This window comes from Ursus americanus, chromosome 26 (assembly GCF_024610735.1).
Source record: "Ursus americanus isolate L20-20 chromosome 26, mUrsAme1.1.p, whole genome shotgun sequence".
NCBI classification, from domain to species: domain Eukaryota; kingdom Metazoa; phylum Chordata; class Mammalia; order Carnivora; family Ursidae; genus Ursus; species Ursus americanus.
Window position 1 is genome coordinate 35,395,071 of NC_142152.1, and position 27,406 is coordinate 35,422,476.

A 27,406-nucleotide genomic window follows, 5' to 3' on the forward strand; every position below is an offset into this window, starting at 1 on the left:
TGCCTTTTTCATGTGTTTCAGATGTGTATAGACCCTTCCCTGTCAGTAGCTCTGGGGGATAAACCACCCCCATTGTATCTCTGTGAAGAATGCAGCCAGAGGATCGCAGGGTAGGTATATGGGTACTCGAAGAAAAGGAAATAGGGCAACAAGAGAAGATAAGAACAATCGGTTGGACTCAAATTGATCACATTACTCACATTTCCCACTAGCTTTTTTGTTTTTGAAAAGTTACTTTGTCAGTTATTTGACATAAAGCAAACTTTCATTTGAAAGATTTCAGCCTTGAAAAGTTGCTGTATTTCTCCCCATGTGATAAGAGAAAGCAATTCCATGTAATAAGACAGCTCCAGTTTTAAAGCGACCCTGTTAAAAAAGGCCACAGAGAAAAATAAAACCATGGCTTTCAAACATGACGTAGAGTTCAAATGGGTTCTCTCTGCTTGTTAGTTTCACAGAATCACCCTCAGCGTTGTACAAATCATGCTGTACTTTGGTTTGGTTAATTAGCATCTGGAAAGTATCATTTAAAGATAACTGAATACGATGAAATGCCTATAATTTATAATTTAGCTGAAATGCATTAGACATTTAAAAAGTTTATTATGATAGTGCTCTTAATTACATTTCCTTTCTATTGAAAGCCTTCTAGCAATAGCCTGCAGCTTATAAACATTCATGGGGAAGGGTAACATTGCAAAGAAGCTCAAAAATGAATTTTGTTTCTCTTCGTAGGGACCACAGTGAATGGTTGATTGATGTTCTTCTGCCGCAAGGTATGGTTTACCACAGAAAGGATGAATAATAAGTAATCATGATTAATGGCATGGTTGGTTTGTCTCCTTTTGTACTGTATTATTTTACAAAGACAGTAATCAAAGTCTTATATTCTATGAATAGTCATTGATATGAAGCATTATATCAGTGTCTTGCTTATACCCACACATTTGGAAGGAAGAGGGAGCATCTCAATCAAAACTAAGAGTAGATGTTAGAATTAGGATTCCGTATGATGGAAGCCTTGCTGAATTATGTCTTAAGAGATTTTCTGTATACATAACAGGCATTGCCAATGGTGTTTGCTGTGCCAGGTCTGAAAGAGAATTGGGAACATGAGTGGAAAGAACACTGACTAATAGGTCTTTCTCCTACCACTATTAATAACTCTGCCTTTTTAGGGAAGATCATTTAATTGCTTGGAGACTCAGTCTCCCCAGTAAAATGGGGATAAAGTTTATGGGACTCATCTCAGTGAAAAGATGGGATGGTGTGATGCTTGTAGTTTGTTTGAGTTCGGAAAGCTATGTCTGATAAGTTGGCAGGTCCCAGACAGAGCATTCCTTTACACATCTGGAAGCAGGTATTCCAGCTGCTTAATTGGAGGCTGAAGTGACCAGGGGAAGTATTCAGGAAAGCAGAGGAAAGATGAAAGGTGAGAAAAGTTGGGGACATACTGCACACAGATCAGGCACATAGGAGGAACCTGATATATGACTTCAGAGGTAGATAATAAAAGACTTTCTATAAAAGGCCATATTTAAAAAGAAATGCAAAAACCTTATGTTAACTAAATTCTGTGAACATTAAAAAAAATATAAGGCCATTTTCTTGATGATAATTACACTATTTCTTTGTAGTCCTAAGATTTTTAAAAAAGATTTTGTTTATTTATTTGAGAGAGAGAGAGAGCACGAGGTGAGGGTAGGGGCCGAGGGAGAGGGAGAAGCAGACTCCCCACTGAGCAGGGAGCCCGATGACTTGGGGCTGGATCCCAGGACCCCGAGATCATGACCTGAGCTGAAGGCAGACGCTTAACCAACTGAGCCACCCAGGCCCTCCCTGTGGTCTAACTTTTAATATTAGGTCATCTCAACCTTAAGAAATAAATTAGTTTAGTGAATGCTTTTCATCTATAAAATGGATCAGTAATGTCAGTCTCTAGATCCTTCAAAGAGACATTCTGAAAAATTTCATAAGAATATCTGTAAAAAAAATCTGGGTTTATATGGGTAAAGGTAAATTCTTCCCCCTTAAATTAGGCTACCCTGTTAATGAACTTCCAGTGTTCTGAGGTGAAGCCCATAAAATGTAGTTTAGTCAGGTTCTAAGCTACATTTTAAAATATCAGATATGTTGCTGAATTCTGGTCACCTTCTCAAGACGATATTCATCTCTGGAAGAAGACTGACTTTTAATTATTTATCTAGAGATGTGACATTAACCTCAGGTTAAGACAAACTCTAAGATATCAAACTGTTGAATCATCATTAATTATACAAAACCAGTTTTAAAAATCGAGTTATAAATTTCTTTGATTTGGCATCCACTAATTCATAATTTCCAGACAGTTTGGGAGACATTTACCTTTGATCTTTTTAATAAATTGTAATGTAGACTATACTGTAAGTAATGTGTTAGTTCATTTTTTGAACTACTATTTCAGGGGGAATGTTAACATATTCTTGGAAAAATTATTTTCAGGGGCACCTGGGTGGCTCAGCGGTTAAGCATCTGCCTTCGGTTCAGGTCATGATCTCAGGGTCCTGGGATCAAGCCCCGCATCGGGCTCCCTGCTCAGCGGGGAGCGTGCTTCTCACTCTGCCTCTGCCACTTCCCCTGCTTGTGCTCACTTGTTTCCTCCCTCTCTCTCTGTCAAATAAATAAATAAAATCTTTAAAAAAAATTATTTTCAAGTGCTCTCAAGCATCAGTTTTCATGTAAATACTTGGTATGCCCACTAAAAAGAGTTTGTATCCATTTTTTAAGGTCAGTCCTGAAGTAGACCATAGTTTGACAGCCTTACTCCAGCTGGCCAATCCGTGGGTTTGAAAATTGCTTTCTCTGAAATGAGCATGCAGCTGATTTTACACTAGCTAAGGACTGATATAAATCAATAGTTCAAGTCTGAGTAATCCAAGTTAGTAAGTTTTTTCTACAGTTTTGAAATAGCAAATCATCTCCATGGTGAAGCTCTAAATATATCACATCAACTCGGTGTCATGGTGTAATGGAAGAGCAATAAGCAGGGAACCCAGAGGCACTATCTTGGAATCTGCCTTTATCATTGATAGCCTGTGTGAGGCTGAAGAAGTCATGCAAATCTCAGTTTTGTTCTGTCAAATGAAGAGATGAGATTAATGTTATTTTGCTTTGGTTTTGACATGATCTGAATTCTAAGACATGTCTCAGGAGGTTGAATGACTTGTAAGAATAGGTGAGGTATTTGTAGCATGCAGGTGTTCCTGACCTCATCACACACAGGTAGATGACCATTAATAAGGCAAGAGAGAAGCTGTTTGGGCGAAGTCTAGAGGTTGTATTACTAAGCTTGTGTTTACCCCTCTTTGTGGCTGCCCTTATTTAAAATGGGCTGTCTTGCTTTGTTGATATGTTGTGTACCTTCCCCTTACAGCTGAAATATCTGCTATATGTCAGAAGAAGGTAAGAGCAAACCATCTGTGTCGTGGGGCATGATTTGCTGTGTGTATGTAAAGCCATTCATTGACATCTGCCTCATTTCTGCCCCTTGGTTTCCCAGTATGTACATGTCATTGTATTCGTGAAGGGGGAAAAGAAATAATTTAGCATGCAAGATTGCTATGTCCGAATGGTCTCTGTTTTCATTTCTGCTTTTGCTCACCCATCTTACGCATAGTATCTTTGATAAGTAATCTGAAATAAAAGCCTATGTGTAACTCTAATGACAAAAAGCTTTGAGTGACCACGCAGACCATGCAACATAACTTTGGTAAGGGATGTATCTTGTATGCTCAAAATCTTTCTTGTTTTGAAGTGGAGTGCAAATAGTCCGAAACGTGTGTCAAACATACCCAGACGGACTATGTATGGAAAATATTCATTTATATGTAAGCCGAATGGTATCTCTAGTTGAAGATGCCACTTTCAAATTTCCTTTAGCCACTTTTCATGACCATTTCCCTCAGCCATTTCCATCCTCTTTTCTTGTTCTAGCTGTTGAAAAGTACTAGACAAGGTAGTGTGGTGTCATACAAAGAACTTTGGATTGGTTGGTTGAAACACTTGGTTTCTGGACAGCTCTGTCCCCTCCTACCTATGAGCCCATGTACAAGTCATTTAAACGTTTTAGGACTTGGTCATGAGTGGGTACCTTCAGAGGACTATTTCAGTTAACTGTCGTCACGTAGTAATCCTAAAATTTAGGCATGGCTTAGTAACAACAGGTACTCATTAGTTCACAATTCTGTGGATTGACAATTTGGCCTGTGCTCAACTAGGCAGTGCTTTTGATAAACTCCTCTAGGCTCACTCATGTGCCTGCAGTCAACTGGTGGGTAGTCTAGGGATTGGCTGGTCCCAGAGGACTTCATTCCCATGTCTGGGGCCACAGCTGGGACAGCCGGAGTGGTGGGGATGACAGGGTGTCTGGCTTTCCCTCTTGCCATTAGGTGTCTCATCGTCTAGGGGGCGAGGCTGGGTCTGTTCACAAGGCAGCAGTGTTCTGAGTGAAGGAGATTTGCCGAATTGCAAGGCCTTTTGTGACTGATGTTAAGTCACATGGCTTCTGCTGCATTCCACCCGTCAAAGCAAGTCCCCGGGCCAGCCCAGATTCAAGGACAGGGGAAATAGATTTCTCCACTTTATAGAAGGGGTGACAAGAATTCCGTGGTCACATTTGATCTACCACAATCTACCCTCTCTGGCCATAATTACTAACATTTCTTCCACATGTAAAATACTTCCACCACCTGACAAGACCTCCTAAAGTCTTAAATCCATTTACAGCTTCAGTTCATTGTCCTATGATCTGCATTTGGTCTGGTCCCTGATGAAACTCCTTGGGTGCAAATTCTCTTGATCCAGAGACCTGTGAACTAAAAAGGCAAGTTATCTGCCCCCCCCCCCCCAACAATGGTGAGTTAGGGACAGGATAATAGCTGTGGACCTCCGGTTCAGAAGAAGAAGGGGAGGCACATTGCTGTCAATGGATGATAGCAGTTCCAGCCACAAACATGTCAATGGTTCTAATGTCTCCAGAGATGGTGAATGTAACTTGACTAGGATCTGGTTCTACTTCCTGGGAGTAGTTCCTTAATCCATTGTTGTTCTCCTGAATTCTTTCCTCTACTCTCTGAGACATCTTTCTTTTCCAAGAAGAAATGGTACATGTTGTAGCTGTGGGACTCTCTTGGCTTGTCCCCTGAACGTAGTCCCATAGACTTCCTTTCATGTTGAACCGTGTCTGTCTCCTTTAGTCTATGTTGGTGGCACTTTTGCTAGTGAAGACTTACTGTAAAACTCTGGGTTTTCAGTAAATCTCATTGGAGTTCAGTGCCCCCAAAGCCACATCTATAATTCTTTTGGGGACAGTCCTTTCTATACTTTGGGCATTTTGGTCTGCCCTTAAAATTATTAGAAGCCCTGTTCTAGCTGAAAGGCTCAACTAGGCATCACCTTCCATCCTTCTGAAGTTTTAACAAAGGATCGTGCAGCCAGTCAGCATACGTTTGATTTGATTTTTATCCTGAGGCTATTTCCTACTTTGAGAATCTTTTATAAGCCAGAGAGACAAGGATGAGAAACAGTTTTATATTCTAAATGAGCATGTCCTGGCTCTGGTGTTATACCTAATATACTTGATTCCAGAGTGGATCTTTTTTTTTTTTTTAACACTGCCCTCCTTTTTACGGCAAAATTATTTTTAGCAATAAGCTTCAAATTAGCATATTTTTATTATCCTTTAATAAGTGTTATATTTTGTATTTGGAGAACATTCCTTAAGTTCATAATTGTTCAGAATTGTTTGAACTTGCTTTGGACACAGTTGTGTCTACCTCTTTTGGAGGACATATTCCTACATTTGAACAGTAGGTTTAAAATAAGCATCAAGATTGTAAAGGTAAAGAGACAGACTTTGATTTATTTCACTTCTGTCATTCTATGAGCCAGGCTGGAGTTATTTTTTTATGTTTAAAATTCAAAGCAGTGAAACAGAGTGGCTGGGGAAAACCATGTTCAGCGGAATCTGAATCTAAGGGAGATCTCTCTAGTTTGCTTTTGAAAGGAATGCATATAGCTGAGTCCACATGGGTTGAGGAATGATTCTGGCTTGGAAATACATTATTAAAACTTAGTGGGAGCCACAATAATTGTTTAGAACTTGAAGCAACCAAAGGTTATTTTGGGGCAAAGTATTTTGTTGTTAGAATTGATGGCACATGGTGTTAAAGCAGGTTGGCTCTTAGTTGGCGTTCCAGATGCCAGGATAAGCAGTATATCCAGATAACTGCATAAGAAATCACTCAAAATGTGGCAGCATTAAACAACAACCATTTAATGATGCTCATAGATTCTTTTTTTTTTTTAAAGATTTTATTTATTTATTTGACAGAGATAGAGACAGCCAGCGAGAGAGGGAACACAAGCAGGGGGAGTGGGAGAGGAAGAAGCAGGCTCATAGCGGAGGAGCCTGATGTGGGGCTCGATCCCATAACGCCGGGATCACGCCCTGAGCCGAAGGCAGACGCTTAACCACTTTGCCACCCAGGCGCCCCGATGCTCATAGATTCTGTTGGTCAGGGATTTGGACAGGGCACAGTCCATAGCCTGCCTCTGCTTGATGATGTTTGAGGCCTCATCTGGGAAGACTTGAAGAACTGGGCACTGGACTTATCTAGAGGCTTCCAGATCATATGTTTGGGCTCTGGGATGGGGTGACGTGAATGCTGGCCTTAGCTAGCACTGTTGACAAGAGACTTACATGCACATTGCCTCTCCACATGGCTTGGCCATGACAGAATGCTGAGCATCCCAATGAGAACTGTTTGAGGAGAGAGCATTTCAAGATGGCCAGTGAAAGTTGCATGTCTTTGGAAATCTGCCCTCAGGAGTCAGATAGGTATCACTTCTGCCATACTTTATTGGTTGAAGCAGCCCATCTAGATTCAAGGCAAATGGATACGTACCTGAGGAAGCCAACCCAAAGAGCCTCATCCACAGCTTGACTTGGTTTAGATGACAAGACCTTGAACCTCCAGCCAAGAATTTGCATGTGGGAAGAATGTAAATAATTTGCGACCAGAAAATAAGATGGTAAATTGTAGGCCTTAAACTTTGAGACTTTATTATAGTGAATAACTACCCACTAAACCCATATCCTCATCCTATTGTTTATAGAATAGTGGGAATCCCAGAGGAACAAAGACTAAGTATAACCAAGAGGAAGAAATTAAACACTAAGAATATACTCTGATATATACCACACTGCTAGTGGTGTGCTGTTGGTTTGGTGGGGAGCAGAAGTGCCAAACCAATAAGGATTCATGTGCTTCCAGAATAAAAGTTAGTGTATGAGAAAGACAGAAAGGACACAGCAGGGAAAATACACCACTTGGTGAAGTCAGGAGTGACCTGGATGCTCACAAGACTTGGGCCTCAGTTGCAGAAGAAGCACACTATATTTTAACAAATAATTAAAAAAAAAAAACCCTTATTAATAAAGAGAAAAAAATATTACAGAAATTTTAAACTTGCTTTTATGATTCATTCGCCTGCGTCCTGTTCAGAAGATGAGATTTCTAAGCACTAGAACCCAGAGCCCTGTGCTAAAATCAACGTGGAAGAAACCTTCCTTTGAAATGGTCATTCTGACAGCCAGTTCAATATGTTGTCAGTGGTTCGATGTAGGTTTTGTGCTTGCTTCCTCCCTTCTTCTGTCTCCTCAAAAGATCTGTCATTGGTGGGGGTGGGGTGGGGTTCAAATCTTCACCGAGCTCTGCATTCATAATGGTATGCCCCAGAGGTGGTCAGATCTTTATAAGCTCTATTGAAAGACTGAAAAGCTCACAGGACACAAGACATTGAGTATGTGGTGTGGCATCTCTGACCAGCTCAGGACACATATTTTTGTGGAGGTCAGGAATGTTTCCTGACAGCTCCTCAGATGGCTTCATGTGGAGGGTGCCTCTCTCCTCTGCCTCTTGTCAGGGCAGCTCTGAGTAGCCCCCTGGACTCCAGATTCTCTTTGTATCCCTACTTTTCTCATTGGCATCCCTTCCTCTGTGGATTCCTTGCCTGTAGTTGATGTCAGCGGCTGATTCTGTGAATGGTTCTTGCTGTGTTTTGCTATGTTCCTGTGGTGTCAGTCGACATGTTTGACGTATTCTTTAGGTCTTGAGGAAAAGAGCGCTGGTGGGAGTGGGCGGCCTGCTTGGGGCCATCAGCTCAGTGCAGCACGCCCCCCTACCTGTCACACAGCAAGGACAGAGGACCTGTAGTGGAAATCTGCTCATTCAGGGGTGGATAAAATAATTTTGAAAGTTTAATCTGAGGGTTAAAACTATTCCTTTCTTGTTCTGATGTGCTATGATGCTCTCTCTCTGGGCCACAGTTTCAGGGTTTTTTTCTCCATATTTCTGCTGAAAACTCTTGAAACACCAACTGGAAATAATCCAGAAAGCACCCCACCCCCACCCCATGACTGAGGTAACTTTACAGAGGGCTTTCCATCACGGTTCCACTCACATTAGGACGTTTCTGCCACTCACACTAGTAGAACCCACTTCTTAAGTTTATTTTTAACTATGCCTGAGGTCTAACTGGTTAGAGACGACCTGTCTTGTAGAAACTTTTTAGAAATGTGCGGCCACTTCCGGTGGTCCCTTAGCTTTCCATTTGTTCCAATTCTTAGCCACCTTTACCTCATTGATCAGCGTTAGTTGATTTTGGTTTGGGTTTTTTGTTTTTTGGTTTTTTTTTTTTTGCCTCTAGAACTGCAGTTCTCACGTCAGAAGAGCGGTGGTCACCTGCTTTTCAGCGGGGTGCTGCGGCCGTCACGGCAACCGGCCTGTTCGGTACTGCAAAAGATGCCACTCGAATCATCACAGCAATGAAGTGGGGGCTGCCTCGGAGACCCACCTCTATCAGACCTCCCCGCCGCCCATCAACACTCGGGAATGTGGCGCCGAGGAGCTGGTCTGCGCCGTGGAGGCCGTGATCAGGTAACGGGCAGCTTGCTTAGGCGCCCGCCCCAAACACCGCCTTGGCTTTATGTGTAAAGTTAATTCAACTTCAGGGGCCCCCCTCTAGCCTCTCACCGTCCACCATGCAGCAACGATGTTTTCATTCATTCATTCACCCAATATTTTTTATCGATGTGCCAGGCTTGTGTTAGGCACTTGAGAGACAGGAGAGAATAAAATGGAGTCTCTGCCTTCGTTACCTCTGGAGGGACTATAACAACAGAAGCACGCAGTTGCGATCCACTGTGGGAGCGCAGAGCCAAGAGTCTCGGGGGAGCGAAGGGCAGGCGCCCATCAGAGTGAGGACTGGGAGGAGGGGTGCCCTAGCCTGATTGCGCACAGTGAAGTGCGGGAGAACTCTAGGTAATTCGGTACGGGGGTAAACCAGCAGGCTCAGCCAGGGGGTCCAGTCCTGTAGGCTGCGGGCTTTCTGTCCTATCGCATGACAGTAAAAGGAGATTTGGAAACGATAACTTCCAGACTCGTTCTCTTTTTGTACAATATTCATTGAGGCAAGATTTTTAAAAATTAAAGAAATAATATTAGAATGTAGTTTTAAGGATAGGGACTCTTCTGTGTCTCTTACTCCAATGGCTGACAGGTGTAGAAATGCAATAAATGTTTGTCAAATGAAACATTATAGAAAGTTTGGAAATCGAAAAAAATAATCACCCATACTGCTGTCATCATGATCAGTTTTGCACACATTCTTCTGGTTGGACTCAAATGCACTTCTTATTTATGTGACTGTAATCACAGTGTATCTGCAATTCCTTTTGATGTAACATTATACCATGAGCTCTTTTGCATGTCATTATATAGTTTCCATGTTTACCATTTTTACTGGAAACATAATTTTCATCTAGATTATTTCCCTCCACCTTTAGATTTCTAGGTTGCTTCCATCCATCCTTTAGTATTATAAATTACTCTGATAAAAAATTTTGTGAATAGCGCTGTTTTTGTATTTTTTATTTTCTTAGGGTAGATGACAGATGTGGTTGGCTGGGTCAAAAGGGTATATTTTCATGGCTATTGATACATCACCAAACTGATTTTCAGAGTATGTATATGAATTTATAATGCCAACAGCACTGTATGAAATGGCTAGTTTTTTGGTATGCCCTTGCCAACATTGGGTTTTATTTTTAAATTTTTTAAATTTTTATTTTTTTAAAGGTTTTATTTATTTATTTGAGGGAGAGAAAGAGAGCACACAAGCAGGGGGAGGGGCAGAGGGGCAAGCAGACTCCCCACTCAGCGGGGAGCCCAACACAGTGGTCTATCCTAGGACCTCTGAGATCATAACCTAAGCAGACGTCAGATACTTCACCGGCTGAGCCACCCGGGTCCCTCCATTGGGTTTTATTTTTAAAAATTATGACTTGTTTAGCAGATTGAAAAAGGAGTCTTTGTTGCTCATTTTCAGATCTCTGAATATTAAGTATTTTTCCATTTGGGTATAAATTCCTCAGTCTCTCCTTGTACCATGCATTTGATGTCCACATAACCTCAGATTAGATACAGGGGAAGTGTTGACGTCTAGTGGGATGGTTGGTGAACCAGAGGCCAGATTACATCAGTTTTGCTTGATCCTAATTGATTGGAGAAGCAACCTTTTTGTGCCTCAGTTTGTTCATTTTTGAAATGAGGATGGAGTGCAAGGAAAGAAAGGATACCAACTGAAAGGAGAGCGATAGGGAAGGCTTAAGTGAGAGCTCATGAAGTAGTTACTCTGAGTGGGTCATCACCTCGAATGTGTTTTTTCAGTGGTCTGACTTGACATTGCTTATCTTTGGCAGCTTGTTGAAAGAAGCTGAGTTCCATGCTGAGCAGCGAGAATATGAACTGAACCGCCGGCGGCAGCTGGGCCTTTCCTCTTCCCACCATTCCCTGGATAACACTGACTTTGACAACAAGGACGATGATAAACACGACCAGCGGCTACTCAGTCAATTCGGAATATGGTTTTTAGTAAGAAAATAATCCTCCGCTTTCTTATTTCTCACGACAACATTGCACCGATGAGGAACATTTCCTGTTCTTTTCAAAGAAGCAAATAGTAAATAGTGAAAAGTTAACCTTGGCAGTGGGACTCTATATTCTGGGACAGTGACTCTCAACCCTAGGTTGCACGCTAGGTTTCCCTGGGAAGGCTTTTAAAGAATGGCAATGCCCAGATCCCATCCCAGAATCTTGGGAACTTTTAAAAAAGCTCCCCAGTTGAGTCTAAAGAACAGCCAGGTGTTGAAACCTACTGGCCAGACCCTGGACTGTTTGAAAGGCACCTTTGACAGAAAACGAATGGGAAAGTTGCTAGGGTATGTTGTGAACTCTTGGAGTCAGTATAATTTGCAGATCATTCACATCCTGCCTATATACATGACGTTTTTCTTGAAAGTTCAGTCTCTGTGCCACTTTTTGCGTATTTATGGCAAGTCTGCATACAGCCAGAAAAATTAGAGCCATGTTAACATGAGGAAGTTGACTGTTTTTGACTGATCCACTGGCAACATTCATTCAGTAAAGATCAAACATTCTGGCCCCAAATTCCATGCAGGCTGAACTTGCCAATCGTGTAGAGAAGCAGACTTTTGTTTCTGCCCATCGGAGACAGATTAAGTCTCTATAGAAACACATCTCTTTTATGATTTTACATGGTTATCTGAGAAAGTCATGTTTTGTTTTATCTTACCAAATTGGTATCTAATTGTTAATTTCACATGTTTTGCTCCTAGAGCTTATTATATAATGACATAATGATTGCTATCATGAACTCTTTGAAGGCAAAGGTTAGCATTTTCTTTATTTTGTACATTCCTGACCCCTACTATGGAGAATAAAAGATTATTACAGAATGAATAATGAATAAATAATGAACTGTTTTTAAAAGTCCATTTATAATGTGGTGAATTAGGGGGCGCTAAGCTTTCAGAATCATTACTGATAGAAAATCCTTAGCTAAATCTGATACTTTTGGAATGGAAATGTAGGTTATTTTTTCACTGAAGATATTTATGAAATTTCACTTTGCAGACTTAACTTTTTAAAAAGCATTTATCTGGTGTAGATTACAAAATAGATTTCTAATAGGGAAGAGGCTTATTGAAAGGTGCAGTCTCCAAGGGAAATTACTGTTGTAATCCATCTCTCCTTTGAGGAACAGTTTCTAAGTTAACCGATCCTCCATCATTTATAGAAGTGCCTATTTCTTTCTTTTCTTTTTTTTTTTTTTAAGATCTTATTTATTTATTCGACAGAGACAGCCAGCGAGAGAGGGAACACAAGCAGGGGGAGTGGGAGAGGAAGAAGCAGGCTCATAGCGGAGGAGCCTGATGTGGGGCTCGATCCCAGAATGCCGGGATCACGCCCTGAGCCGAAGGCAGACGCTTAACCGCTGTGCCACCCAGGCGCCCCCAGAAGTGCCTATTTCAAATGGATTATTGGGAACATTTTTTTTTTTGCTTTTAAATGAATATGAAATAATTATGTAGAGATGGATGGAGGCTGAAGCAGAGTCTAATCTGCTCATTTGCAGGTGAGCCTCTGCACACCCAGTGAGAACACACCTACGGAAAGCTTGGCCAGGCTGGTGGCCATGGTGTTTCAGTGGTTTCACTCCACAGCGTATATGATGGATGATGAAGTCGGGAGTTTGGTGGAAAAACTGAAGCCTCAGTTTGTCACCAAGTGGTTGAAGACAGTATGTGATGTGCGCTTTGATGTCATGGTCATGTGCCTTCTTCCCAAACCAATGGAGTTCGCCAGGGTAAGTGGAGGCCCACAGCTCGGACCTTGTTGGAGAGGCATTGGGAGAAGCTCTGCCCCACCATTAGCGTGTTATCAGTGTCTGTAGAAGAGGGAATGTCTCTCCTTATTTTAGTTAACACAGCTGAACGAGGTTAGTTATGCACTACATTTTAGGTGGTGTGCTGCTTTGATGTTGGTTTGGGATGGGGAGGAATGGCAAGATGAACGTGTGAAGTATCTTTAAGAATTTAAGGGAGGATTCTTCCCTGACATTGCTGAATATGTTTTTATTTTTTTATTTTTTTAAAGATTTTATTTATTTATTCGACAGAGATAGAGACAGCCAGCGAGAGAGGGAACACAAGCAGGGGGAGTGGGAGAGGAAGAAGCAGGCTCATAGCGGAGGAGCCTGATGTGGGGCTCGATCCCATAACGCCGGGATCACACCCTGAGCTGAAGGCAGACTCTTAACCGCTGTGCCACCCAGGCACCCCTGAATATGTTTTTAAATTAAGTACTAGAAATTTTTTTTTTCTCTGAGACTGCTAGAGCTAGTCCTTTTCTGGTCTACTGTCTACGGAAAGGCTAACATTTGACTAGGAGCGATTTCACATATATTTCTGGAGATGAATGGTAGAAATCCCTGCCCTCGCATTTGGAATGCCAAAAAAAGCTTAGGAAGTGCCCAAATGCTCGTTTTCCTCTGGCTTACAGGACAGGTTTCTCTGAGCTCATCCTTTTGCTTTTGCCTCAGTGGATTATAGGCTCCAGATTTACAGCTTAGACCCCATATTTTTTTAATCCAATATAATTTGTGTCTAACCTAGCAAGGTGGATGTCCAGATTCAGGTTTTGGAAGGAATATATGAATTTTTTCAAGGTATTTTCTGAATTTTATTGTATTTGTGATTTTTTTGGGTTGCTTTCAATGAGATATTGAGGCATTTTTCAATCTGAATAAGACATTTCAGGATAAAATAGAGCATAGACCATCAAAAGGAGTAGCTTTTATTAGATTTCTGGGACGCAGAGCAGTTCTGTGTGTTTATCAAGATACACTTCTTTCTCCTTTGCTGCCACCTACTGATTCACATATAAAATTGGATTTTTGCATGCTGGAAATTCCTTATTTCATGGCATTCTTTGACGCTGTTGGTATGTTTTCTGTTGTTTCCTTTGGAAAAGTATAAGATTGGTCTGCTCTGATTTTGGAAGATAAGAAGAAGTGGGAGGAAAATTTTCCCCCTTCCAACATGGGTCAGTGGCTGAGGGCCTGCATGTTAACCAGCAACAGACCTAGTCAGGAGAGAAAAGACAGAGTGTATTTACACATAGCGCTCAGTACTCAGTCCATCACTGGATACTCGGGGATGGGTTACTCCCTCAGTAGCCAGAGATAAAAGGTGTGTATGGGGGAGTTAGGGCTGGAATGGGAAGATATGGAAAGTTCTCTCGGGCCTTTTGTTGCGAGTGGCACTGGGCAGTCTGTCTCCACAGGAGCTGAATTCACAGACAACTCCCTCTAAGGGAAGTGGTATTTTCCGGAAGCTCTGTTTAAGTCAGACAACAGAAGTTGGCGTAAGGTGTCTCTCTGCATCTTCTTTAGCTTAAATGTTTTCATTAAAATAATCTTTATACCAAGTCTGGGGGTCTGAGTGGTTCCCCCCCATTTCTCCCATCTGAAACTTCAGGAGAAGTTTCACACAAAGAGGAAGCACAGTTGATGCTCTGGATTCGGGTTAGGTGCTTCCAGGTGAGAGATCTGCAAAGGGAAGAGGGCATGGATTCGGACAGGGAAACAGATAGACAGACAAAACTAAGGTTAATGGGGATAGTAGACTAGAAACCTAGTTTTTGAGGCCACAGGGAAGCCAGTCAAGATTTGTAGATGTTGGGCTCAGTGCGTCTTTAGATGATGGAGTGAGGACATCAGTGCCTCCGTCGTGGTTATTCCCTGGAGCAGAGCAGGGCCGATGCGGGTGTTTGGTGAGCTTCCTGACTGGCCGAGGCTGTTGCCCCAGTAAGGCCTTTGAAGTTCTCAGGAAGTCATCTTGCTCTAGCTTGCAGGGCTTTGTGACAAGACAACCCAGAGTCTCAGTAAGGATTTGGGCAGTCAGGTTTTAGTTTTCAGCGACACCAAGTCAGCAGGATGGGAGAAAAATTGGAAACATTAGTTACTAAAAAAGTGTACAGGACAAATATATGATTTCACTCCTATGTGAGTTTAAGAAACAAAACAGAGGATCATAGGGGAAGGGAGGGAAAAATAAAATAAGTTGAAATCAGAGAGGGAGACAAACCATAGGAGACTCTTGACTATAGGAAACAAACTGAGGGATGCTGGAGGGGAGAGGGGTCGAGAGCTGGGGTAACTGGGTGACGGGCATTAAGGAGGGCACGGGATGCAATGAGCACTGGGTGTTCTATGCCTCTGAAACTAATAATACAGTATTTGTTAATTAAATTGAATTTAAATAAAAATTTTAAAAAATGTGCAAGACAGCAGGATTCATTTATGAAGAGGCGAGAAATAGCTCAAAGACAAAGAATAGGACTAGAATCTGATAACTCACAGGGGTGGGTTATGTTTCCATTGAAACATAAAATCTCTCTCCAATCACCCCCATTTTGATCAAAGATAATCAAAGTAAGATTCCTCTTCTTCACAAAGTAAGTCTAGTCTCATTAAATTTGGCCTAATTATTTATGTAAATGCAGTGAGAATGGTAGTTGACCAAATAAACCTTTTTAATGTTTGCTTTGCTGGAGTTTTTATGGAGAATCTCAGATTGGGCTTTTATAAACCTCTAGAGGCTAGGACGCCAAGCCAGTAACTAGTCATCATACTTCATCTGCAGTACCTATGGATTTGGGTAAATTTCTATCTTTTTGAGGTCACCAAAATATTCTAAGCTTCTTGGGCTGTCCAGGAAGTGACATTTCTTATTTGCTTATTGGCTGGGATTCCCATAAGCCAGGTACCAGGCTGGTTCTTCCAACAGGGCTTTGTAAGCATTGGCTCCTTCATGTCAACTGTAGTTCCTTGAAACTGTCTAGTCACATCTGATTCTATGCACATACTTCTAAAATATGACACTCCAGTCAAAACCTTGGTGACATAACCAGTTTTTCCAATTATGTTCTAAGACAAGGAGAACAGATTCTTCTTGAACTTCTGCATTAAAGTAAGAATACTCATTAAGCGTTTCTGAACCTTGGAGGGATCAGATGGGGGGAGAAAAAAAGGCAAGTGTTTCATTGTTGTTTACAAAGATGTAATCTACTAAATTGTTGTGAATTATGGATAGCTTAAGAAAAACCTTATATCCAGAAAATAGAACAGTAAAGAGCCAGCAATGCTCCAAACTAAAAACAAAACAAAACATTAAAATGATAATGGTTCTTCATCAGTTCATTCAACCCCATGTAATTAATTTTCATTCTGCTTAATCTTGGGTTAGCAGTTGTATGAACCCATCAGATTCTCTACCGGAGTTCTGGAATCCTTTCTCAGGCCAGGGACATATGATGCCCTCAGAAGCCTGTACCCCATACTCCCTGTCATAGTCCTTTCCATGGGTCTCGGAGACAGTCCTTTTTGCTGAAGTCAAAGCATTCTGTCTAGTGGCTGATTGCAAGAGCTTTCAGGAAAGCATCCGAATAAAACAGCAACAATCCGTAAATGATAAAAGACTTAAAATGGCTGTAATCAAAGATCTGATGAGAGTAACTGGAATTATGATCACATTGTACTGTTGTTGTCTGCTATCGGGCGAAGCAGCATGAGGATATGTCATGAGTAGGAAGGGCATGAACAAATTTCTAGAAATTTCGTAGAACTCCTGAAGTGTTTGTATTAAAAACATTTACCTATACAAATATAAGCTAAGGAAGGTTAAACATCTCTTTGTATTTGATGATGCTTTTCGTGCAATTCAATGTATCAAGTAAGCCTGGTTAGTTTAACATTTTTTTTAATAGAAAAAAAAATCCTTTGACATTTTTCTAGAGGCCCTGTCAGAAATCTCAAAGTCAGTTTGAGATCAAGACTTTATTTAGGATTTGATTTTGGGAAGGGAAAACATCAAAAGTTGTCAAAAATGTTAAAAGGTTTAAACATTTGATTAACCAGGATCATGGGGTCACTGTGAAATAATACTTAGTTATCTGTTTAACCGAAATGACAATAAAGATTTCAAAAGTAAATACAGGTTGTAACCTGATTATAAAAAAAAAATTAGCTTTTTTAGCTTTTTTTTTTTTTTTTTTTGATTGAGAAGACTTGGTTCTCTTAAGTAATTGAGGACATGATAAAGACAACATAAAGCACAGAAAATTCTGGTAAGACACAGAATCTTTGTTTCTTAGACACATTACTGAAAAGGTAAAGAAAAGCCTTTTGCAATTTCTTATTAAGACCGACCAATAACCCAAGAAACTTTGTCCTTTTTAGAGAAAGAAAACCAAACTTGAGTTTTGTACTGGTACACTATTAATACTAAAGCTCATTTAAAAAACCTTATAATAAATCCATTCCATCTTAGCCATTTTGACAACATAAGGTAAGATTCTCTCTCTCCTCTGCCCCCCCCACCCCCCAGCCCCACCCACACCCACACCATCCTTTACAACTTTTTATTTCCATTCAGGTTGTTGTCCTTCACTTTCCTCTTTTTTAATCTGGGAGGTCTCACACAACCTCTAAAAATGACTTTAGGACGATATTACTCTTTTTGTCCTTAACAAAAGCACATCGAATGTTCCTTGAATATTTTGCATACAGAGTTTTTTCCTTGACTCTTATTATTGCTAAGAGTTTCACTTATAATCTTCAACACTTAGTAGCCTCTAGTTTTCAGAGAAAAACAGGAGTTAGAGTTGCCAGTCACTTACCAGTATTTTGTAGCATATTGGCAAATTTTATGAATGTACTACCTTGTAACTTCTAGAGCTATATGCTTCATAGTATAATTTCTCAGTGTGGCAAAAAGAACATATTAACAGATCGAAGTATCTTTCGTCTCTCTGTCAAAATAAGAATCCAAAAGTAGATGACCTTATATTGAATAATTAATGTTTCAGTGTTTTGTCTTATTTAGAAATGATCTAGATATTCGATGAATATCTATCATTTCACATAATTTAGTATAACTTTAAATTCAAGCTGCCAGAAAGATTTTGGAAGCTACTTTTTTTTTTTTTAAGATTTATTTCTTCATTTTAGAGAGAGACAGAGAGCATGGTGGGGGAGGGACAGAAGGAGAGGGAGAAAATCCCCAGGCAGAACACCCCTCCCCCCAGCTGAGTGTGGAGCCTGCCACGAGGCCTGAGAGGGTTACTACTGGAGTGTTTCTTCAGTGCAGGAAGCCTCTTTTCCAATGTCCTGACTGTTTATGGTATCTGCAGGCATCTCGAGATGAATAGGGGAGGCTTTGGGATTGGTAAGAAGCACGGGTGGGCTTTGGGATACTTCTAGGACCACAATTATATTTTCACAAAGATCCAATTAGTAAGGCGAGGACAGTTATTTTTAATTTTCAAAGAATGAGATGGCAGCCTTGGTAATAGCATTAATTAAGGAGTTGGCCTCCCTGCTCAACTGCATTCATTTGAATTCTTTATATCAATGCGAGAAGATTTCCAGCTAAGCGGGGAAAACAGAAGATTCCTATGTTCTAAGGCGCGTAGATTTGGAGCTGTGCGCCTCTGCAATATTTTTACAAATTGTTTGGCAAAGGCTTTAAGATGTCTTCCCTCCCTCTGAGTACATCATTCTGCTTTAGCCCAATTAAATTTCAGAGGGAAGGCCTTTATAATAGGCTCTGAATATGGGCCTCCAGCTGGGTCATTCACAAGAGGAGGAAGCGGAGGGGAGTTCGTGGTGGGGGCAGATTTTAATTTTGTTCTAAATCTAATTTCGGTTCTAGAATTTTGCTAGTGGAGTCTTCTAGGGCTGGCTGTGATCTTTGTGTGTGTGTGTGTGTGTGTGTGTGTGTGTGTGTGTGTGTGTGTGTATCTTATCAATTTGATCCTCCCATATTGGTAATAGGACATTTGTTCAGGGTGAGAACTCTCTAGAAATCCTTTTAAGTATAACAACTTTTCCAAATCAAAGGATCCATTGTCTGGCTGTTGACAGTTTAGGAACAGCACAGAGATACTTGTGCTAAAATGTGACTCAAAACCAGTAGGCCTTGATGTGGCTCAACCATAAATTACACGGCCAAGGTAACCTCAGCAGGGATACGCGCCACCCCATCAGCATTATCGGTGTTACTTCTCCTGAGTCCATGTAACTAACAACAACAGTGCAATCCTGGAAATGTAGTCACTTCCTGAAAATATCGAGTCAGTCATCTAGGATTTTGGACAATATGATACCAAGTAGATATTGGAGTTTAAATGGAACTGATTTATTTGTTTTGAATAACCTAGAATTCTAGGTTTAATAACGAAACATTTAAAATTGGATTCATTTAAAATAAAAGGGTTTCCCACAAAACTTGTGTTACATGGTGAAGAGTCAGGACCAGTCAAGCCTTTGTTACTTTGATATGCTTGATAAGAATGTAAGATCTTCATCTAAAATTGGAATTATAAACAGAGCCCAAATTTGCAATTTAAATGTTTTTCCCCGCACGCGAAAATTATTATCTTACTTAGTAAAAAGGTTGTCTTTTTTGTTTGTGAGTTCAGCCCGCCTTAGAGCATTTTTAGGAAAAAAAACTATGGCACAATATGCAGCAAAGGGAAAAATAGTGCTCTCTGCCACTTTATTTTCCATAATGAAAAAATATTCGATGCAAAGTGTACAGTAGTAGAAATCTATCTTCCTTTGAAGCACAGGTGTAACTGCATATATTTGTAATGGGTTTGTCAAGCTTTAGAAATAATAATGCTCCAACAGTATGCTCATCTTGTTAGGAATAAATCTTGGGAATTTTAATTCACGTGTGATCTGGAAAGGCTGCAGGAGAATAGTTCAAATTCAGTCTCTGATTGATATTTGGACCTATTTATAACTATGGTTTCCTTTTTTTGTAACTAATGGATCCCGGTGGTTTACAGATTCTTACAAATCTCACTGTGAAGCTACTTGGCCCAGGATTCAGATGTAATGGATTGTGGTCTTTCTCTGTACCCATTTCCTTTAGGAAGTCCTTAGAGTATAATCTTAACAGGTGCATTTTGCTCTTTTCCCCTGTGGCTGTGGCAACGTCTTCAGGTTGGAGGATACTGGGATAAATCCTGCAGCACAGTGACTCAGTTGAAGGAAGGTCTGAACCGAATCCTCTGCCTGATCCCCTACAATGTGATCAGTCAGTCTGTGTGGGAGTGCATTATGCCGGAGTGGCTGGAAGCCATCAGAACAGAGGTCCCAGATAATCAGTTAAAAGAATTCAGGGAAGTATTAAGGTGGGTAAGTAGTTTAATGAAGTCACCATAATTGTCATGATGTCTAACATTTATTGAGCATGTAATGTGTGCCAGGCACTGTGGTAAGCATTTTATGTAATCTTGTTTACTTTTTAACAACACAATAGAGAAATCTGAAGGTGCAAAAGGAAGTAGTTGTTATAAATTGTGCTGAGACGACTTGGAATTGTTCAGAAAAGATTTTGTTCTGTGGAATAATAGGACACCATATTGTTTGCTGATTTTCAAACATAATTATGATTTGGATAAAGTGGGGGAAGTGCAAAGGGAAAATGTTCTTAGATTCTGGGGAGCAGCTCTAATTCCTTAAAATGCATTCTTTCTGTTGAACTTTGTGGGAGTATAAACACTAATGTTATTAACAACTGCATGAACTCTTCATATCTTTTCTAATGACATAAGCTATTATAGTAAAATGAAACATGATCATCACGTTCAGAACACCGACCAATCAAAAGTGTTTGGCTCCCCCAAATAAGGTATAGTTAAAAATGCAACAGTAGACCCTAATCCATGCCCACTGGTCATTTACTTCTATTGGCTCTGCTTTACAGCAAAATGTTTGACATTGAGCTCTGTCCTCTACCTTTTTCATTGGAAGAAATGTTTGGCTTTATTAGTTGTCGCTTCACAGGATACCCTTCCTCTGTGCAGGAACAAGCTTTACTTTGGCTTCATGTAAGTAAATGATACTTTTAATCATTTGGGGCAATAGTTCATAGCCAGCGAACTTGAGATCCCTGGGTAGAGGAGCAGGAAGTTACTGCAAAGAGTCCATAAATTCGCACGTTTGCTGAGGACTGTCTATAGACGAATAACTCACTGCACAGATGAATAACTATATTTCAAATATATGTGGCTATAGTTATGGTTAATAAAACACAGATTTATACAATACTATTACTGAATTCATAATTGCTTTGGTCCTTATGTATTTTTCCATCAATAGTTTCTAAAAGTATAATAGCTATCTTGTGGGCATTCTGATAAATCTTTTCATATGAAATAGGTCCTTTACTTGGAAAGGTTGAGAGCTACTGACTTAGGGAGAGCTCTTGCTGCTCCCTCAGCCTGGAATACCTTTCTCTGGTCTGCATTTGTAATCCAGCTTATCCTTAAAGCGCAGCTCAAAAATTATCTCGTCTATGAAGTTTGCTGCTGTTTCACACCCCCATTTTCCCTTCAGAATTCATTATTTCTTCACCCCCAGTGTTCATACAGGCTCTTTGTGCCAATGTTATTCTGTCTAATATTTAGTTCATTTTTGTCTCTTGTCCTGATTGCAAATGCCTGGAGGGCAGGCACCAGGCAGGCCTTTTTCATGTTTGAATTCATGCCTCCCTTCATCCTTGCCTCTCAGCACCTGGCTCATTAGTGGATGTTCCTAAACATTTACTAAATTGAGTTGAATGCTTGACAAAAAGTTTGGGCAGTTTCAAAACAGGAGGACAGAGTCCGTGTTTAGATTAGCCATGGGTGCCATTACATTGCTGAGTCACAGAGGGAGGTGATACCAAAAGCTTTTCGAGTCGTGAAGATGCCTTTTGGGGTTCTACACTGAGGAACCATATTTTTCACAACTGACAAAGAGTAAAGGGACCTTTTTTTTTTAAAAGTCACCTTTTGGACACTTTTCATACCCAGGTGGATCTCAGTAAGATAATTTCTCATTTTAGGAAAGCCAATCCTTCCATAGATGGCTAGGTGTCATCACTCACTTACACACCCTTTAGACTGAGTTATGTCGGGGTGAGCACACAGGGCCACCAGCCTCTGGTCTCACCATGGCGAGAGCAGTTACACCTGTGTGTTTTACGGACAGGGCTTTCCCAGAGTGCCAGTTTGAAGACAGGGTGCTGCAGCTGAAGGTTTTAAACCACTGGTGTAACCATTTAGGGAACAGTGTGAACAGTATAGTGATTGGAGTTGACTGATTTAATAATTAACTGTGGAAACATTTATAGAGTCCTCTGTGCCAGGCACTGTAATTGGCACTGAGATGAAAATGGGATAAGAAATGGTCCTTTCTTCATACTTCCTTTCTTCAGGGAGCTCACAGTGAGAGAGATAGTATCAAACAGTCGGATATAGTATCAAGAGAGAGAGATAGTATCAAACAGTCGGATATAAAAAAAGGCGACAATGGCTCTAATGTATATGCAGATTTCAAACTAAGGAAGCAGAGAAGAGGGATGGGTTAATTCTGTCTGAAGGAGGGAGGCACCTATTTCTAAAAATTCAGTACAGATAGAGAGTAACTTGATTTTGGCAGGATACCTGAGCCTGCATCGGAAAGCAAGATCAGACGGGGCAGTCAGATCAGAGGTGGGGATGGGATTGCATGCAGGTTACACTACTCGAGAAGGAAGGTGGTGAACTAAGGCACTATTCTATGGAAAGGAGGAGACAGTGTCAAGAGATACTTAGAAGTTTTAGTGGAAATAACATGGCGATTTGTGGGATGTGGGGAGCGGGGAGGATGGAAGGTTCAATACTAACTTTGATTTTTTAGTATGAAAAATTGAGGGTGGCTGTGCTGATAGAATATACGTAAGGCTAAGTATCCTTATGTTCAATAGTCCACTTTGGGAAAAAAATGTTAAATGCAGGGGTTTTTTTTGTTTTGTTTTTTTGGGGTTTTTTTTGGAGTTTTAAAGTTTGTATTTTTTTGGGGGGGCATGTGCCTTTTTTCCCCCAGGTCTTATCGGAGTTAGACATCATGGTTCCACTTCAACTATTGATAAGTATGTTTTCTGATGGAGTTAATTCTGTTAAAGAACTGGCAAATCAAAGAAAATCAAGAGTCAGTGAACTGGCAGGGAACCTTGCAGCTCGAAGGGTAATTATTGCCACAACTGTTTTTGTCTTACATGTTAAGGTTTTGTTAATTCTGTCTGCTCCAAAAGTAGCATCATAATAAACTTCTCTGAAAATGCTTTCATCTCATCTCACTCTGTTCATCTTTTAAACACATTAAATCATAGAAAATATTGCTCTAAGATATGGTTCATATAATCTGTGGTCAATAAATTATTGAGTTTCTCTCTTTCACATACCTATTAGCCGTCTTTCACCCTTGATGAAAACAAAAAGAGTTAGCTTTGAGGTATTATTCCTTTTTATTTTTGGTCTCCTGGTGAATAAGAATTCTCTACCAGCTATTTGGCAGATGAGTGCTTCACTTTGGGGAGGAGAAGTTGGGATGTTTTGTTCTATCATGTTTTGAGAAGATGTGATCATCTGATGGTGATGATCTGAGTGATGCTGTCACTATGGACCAACTGAGCCCATTTTTTTGGACCCCTTTGTACCTTTGTCAATAAGAAAGTCAACATAATCTGGCCCCAAGTGTAGGAAAACTATTGGGACTATTTGATAATTTTTCTGCGAAGCACCTGATAGAGCTTCTGTTGATGTGCTGACATTCCCAGACCAGGAGGGGTTCTGGGCAGGTTCGCTGTCATGTGATGGTAGGCAGGGACTATGTTCAACTTGCCCTTGTCAGCCTCTCCATACCATTTTTCCTACTGTCATTCCTAGTTGATATCTAGGGATTTGGAAATATGCCAAAATCATGGGGTCATAGTTCGCACCCAGTTCTCTCTTTTGATTTTAATCGTTACTTCTTTTCTCATCTGCCTCATAGGAACCAGCTGGCCAACATTTATATTTTGTTTCTTTTTTGTGTAACCTTTAATATTAGTGACTTAGTTGGTGCCTTCTGTGCGATGTATTCACAATGAACAGTATCACGTAATTGTGTAAGGCATTTGGAGAAGAACTCATTATGCTCATTTTACAAATACTTAACCTGAGGTTCAGTGGGCTGAAGTGATTTGCCATAGATAACACTGTCAACATCCAGGTATTCTGGCTCTTGATGGGGTATTCTTTTTTTTTTTTTTTTTTTTTTTTAATATGGTGTTCAAGGAACTTGCTGGTTGTTAGATCTTTAAGAGAGAAAATATGATTTCACAGTGATATACAAACAGACATATCAGTCAGTGTCCTGCTACAGAATTTGTTCCAGATGGTTCAAATGAAAAGACCTTCATGGAGATTCTGCCTATAGAGTTATGGGGAAGGTTAAGGGAGCAGTAAGGGTTGGTGGTGAGGCACCTTGATGCCAGTAATAGCTCAGTAGGAAACCGTTATACCCCCAGAGCTGAAGGAACAAGGGAAAGAGTTCCTGGAGCGCACTGAGAGTTGAAATTTTAAGGAAGGGGGGTGGCTGGAAGAGTGATGGAGAGACTGCCAAGGATGTAGTATCAAAGCAGTCGGGGTGGGACATACATGTCCACCTCTCTCTCCTTCAGCTGCCGGCTTCTGCTGGTTCCTTCCATTGACTGCACCGAACTGGAAGCCAGCTAGCAAGAAAGCCAGGAGAGACTCTGTCCTTGGCATCCTTGGGCATAGAGCAGGGCAAAGAAGGGCAGTGAGGGGCTTGGGTTAGGCAAATGGACAATAACCAGTACAACAGGTTCGACATATACTGTTTACCCACAATTTAATAATTATAATAGCCAGTTGCCATTCTTCTTTAACCAGTCACATTAAACTGAGATGTTGTGCTTATGATTCTAAAACTGATCTTGGAATATTTTATTTTTGTAAGGTCTCACTTTTCAGGTTACGGTTTTATAGTAGATGCAGACGATTTAGTTTAATTGGCAATGTGAATGGGATGAACAATATAATGACAAAGACAGCTACCTTCATTCTTCAGTGTGCTGATGTTTCATTCACCTGGCAATTAGTCACAAAGTTTGGATGATTTTATTCCCCCCCTTTTTTTAGACATGAGTCCCAATGTCAGTGATTTTATTTCTTATTTTTATATTTTGAGAAGATCCATACTATTTGGAAGTACTAACACTATTGACTAAGGAAGGAAATCAATGCAACAGCTGGAAATACCTCCTGTGAGACCCCAGATATTTTATCTAGCCATTTTAGCTTCTGTGAGTTCACTTATGTGTGTTGATGTTCTTTCTTCTAGGTGAGTGTTGCCTCTGATCCTGGCCGGCGAGTTCAGCACAATATGCTGAGTCCATTTCATAGTCCTTTCCAGAGTCCATTTCGGAGTCCTATGCGTAGTCCATTTCGTAGCCCTTTCAAGAATTTTGGGCACCCAGGAGGAAGGACTATTGACTTTGATTGTGAAGATGATGAAATGAATCTAAATTGTTTCATCCTCATGTTTGATCTTCTCCTGAAGCAGGTAGCTGAAGCATGAGCTTCCTTTAGTTCAGAGGTGAAGAATAAGGGAAAGCATAGTATAGTGATTCTTGCTATGTGTTGGACATCTTCATACTTATGAAATGATGCAGTATCACTAAAGACATTTTGCAAATGCCTTTCAGGATTCCTTAAAGAGTCTGAAAAGTACTGTGTGAATATCTGCAATGATGTTGACATATGAGAATGGATGTGAATTTTAGAAACACTAAAGCATCATTAGAATTGATTCTGTTAAACAAATTAGGTGAACTAACTGAGTAATGCTATTGTTGGGAAGAGCAAGGTATAGCTCTAAAGTGATGGGCCGATTTAAATATATTCCATAAATTGATTTTTGAAGGTAATTTCAGAAGGGAGATATAAAAGTTTTTAATCAGGAGAACATTTCTTCTCAACTTTTTATTCTGAAATAATTTCAGACTTGTGGAAAAGTTGTGAGAAATGTACAAAGAATTCCCAAATACTCCTCCCCTCGATTGTCCAGATAGTAACACTTATCATATTTCTTTCTGTCTCTCAATCTGTATATGTATGTATGAATTGTAGAATTTTTAAAATAAACATTTGAGGCTAAGTTGCAAATATGATGCCCTTTTGTCCTTAAACACTTCAGAATGTATTTCCTGAAAAATAAGGACATTCTCTTATATAACCAAGTACAAAATCAGGATCAATCAAAATCAAGAAGTTAATATTGTTTTAATGCTATTATCTATTATCTGACCCACAAAAATTAATCATTTTTAAACTGACATAATAATTATATTTTTATAGTAAAAGAAAAAATGTTTTTGATCTAGGACACAATCCAGCATCACTCATTGCAAATATTTGTCCTGTCTCATTAGTCTTATTTAATCCAGAGCAGTTCTTCAGTCTTTGTTCATCTCTCATGTTCTTGATATTTTTGAAGAATGCAGTCCAGTTATTTTGTAGAATGTCCCTCAATTTGAGTTTGTCTGATGTTATAAATCTATTTGGGTTAAGCATTTTTTGGCAGTAACACCACTGATGTGATGTTATATCCTCTTCAGTGCATCATATCAGGAGGCACATGGCATGATAATGTTGCCTTACTGGTGGTGATTACTTGGTTGAGGTGATTTCTACCAGATTTCTCTACTCCAAACTCACTATTTCCCCCTTTGTAATTAATAAGTAACTTGCAGACTGAGATTTCCTGTTCTCATCAGACTTTCACCTACTAGTTTTAGCATCCAGGGCTGATTCATGCCTGGATCAATTATTATGATGAAAGTTACCAAATGATAATTTTCTAATTTCATTATCTTTTAATTTATTAGCTGGCATTCTACTGAAGAAACAGTTTCCCTTCTCTCCCATTTCTATATTTATTTGTTCATCTTCTTATACTTGCATGTACTCATGAGTTCTTATTTTATTCAGTGAGTTAAAATCTATTACTATGATTATTTTTATTTTGATGCTCATATTATCCCATATTTGACCAGTGGGAGTCCCTTCAGCTGGCTCCTGTGTTCTTTTGACATATAACACTTCCTTAATTTCTGGCATGACAAGATGTTCCAGGCTCATTTTATATTTTCCTAGCCCCAACCTTGAAATCAGCCATTTCTCCAAGGAGCCCTGGTTCCTCTTAGTGGATAATGGATAATGGTATTTAGAAACCAAGATCTGGACACTAGGTGAGGAGCAACATTTTTTAAATGTGTAAAATCTCACAAAATGATAAGCTTAAAAAAAAACCTCTCTTTTAAATGTCCAATGTGATTTAAAAAATAATTCCCATTGTTTGTCTTGTGTTTATATTCTTTTTAAAAAAAACTGTGGATAATAATATATATTCATGGTCTATAATCCTTGTTATCTTCAAATAACTTTATATTGTTGTCAGATAGTAAAAATTATCCCCAATTAGTATGCCAATGGAATATTGGACAAAGGACCAAATTCCTTCTTTTTTTCTCTTTCTTTTCTTTTTCTTTCTTTTTTTTTTT

General features: G+C 39.9%; 1 protein-coding gene across 3 annotated transcripts in view; it reads left to right on the forward strand.

Annotated features, from left to right (window-relative positions):
- UNC79 (unc-79 subunit of NALCN channel complex) overlaps positions 1–27,406 on the forward strand; it is a 195,281-nt gene that overhangs the window by 57,349 nt on the left and 110,526 nt on the right. For all 3 annotated transcript variants that reach the window (XM_045815776.2, XM_045815778.2, XM_045815777.2), the window contains 10 exons: positions 22–110; positions 736–776; positions 3,413–3,441; positions 8,749–8,978; positions 10,802–10,973; positions 12,538–12,768; positions 19,975–20,165; positions 20,741–20,864; positions 22,885–23,025; positions 25,186–25,407. In XM_045815776.2, the coding sequence (XP_045671732.2) occupies positions 22–110; positions 736–776; positions 3,413–3,441; positions 8,749–8,978; positions 10,802–10,973; positions 12,538–12,768; positions 19,975–20,165; positions 20,741–20,864; positions 22,885–23,025; positions 25,186–25,407 (1,470 nt within the window). The remainder of the gene's footprint in view (positions 1–21; positions 111–735; positions 777–3,412; positions 3,442–8,748; positions 8,979–10,801; positions 10,974–12,537; positions 12,769–19,974; positions 20,166–20,740; positions 20,865–22,884; positions 23,026–25,185; positions 25,408–27,406) is intronic.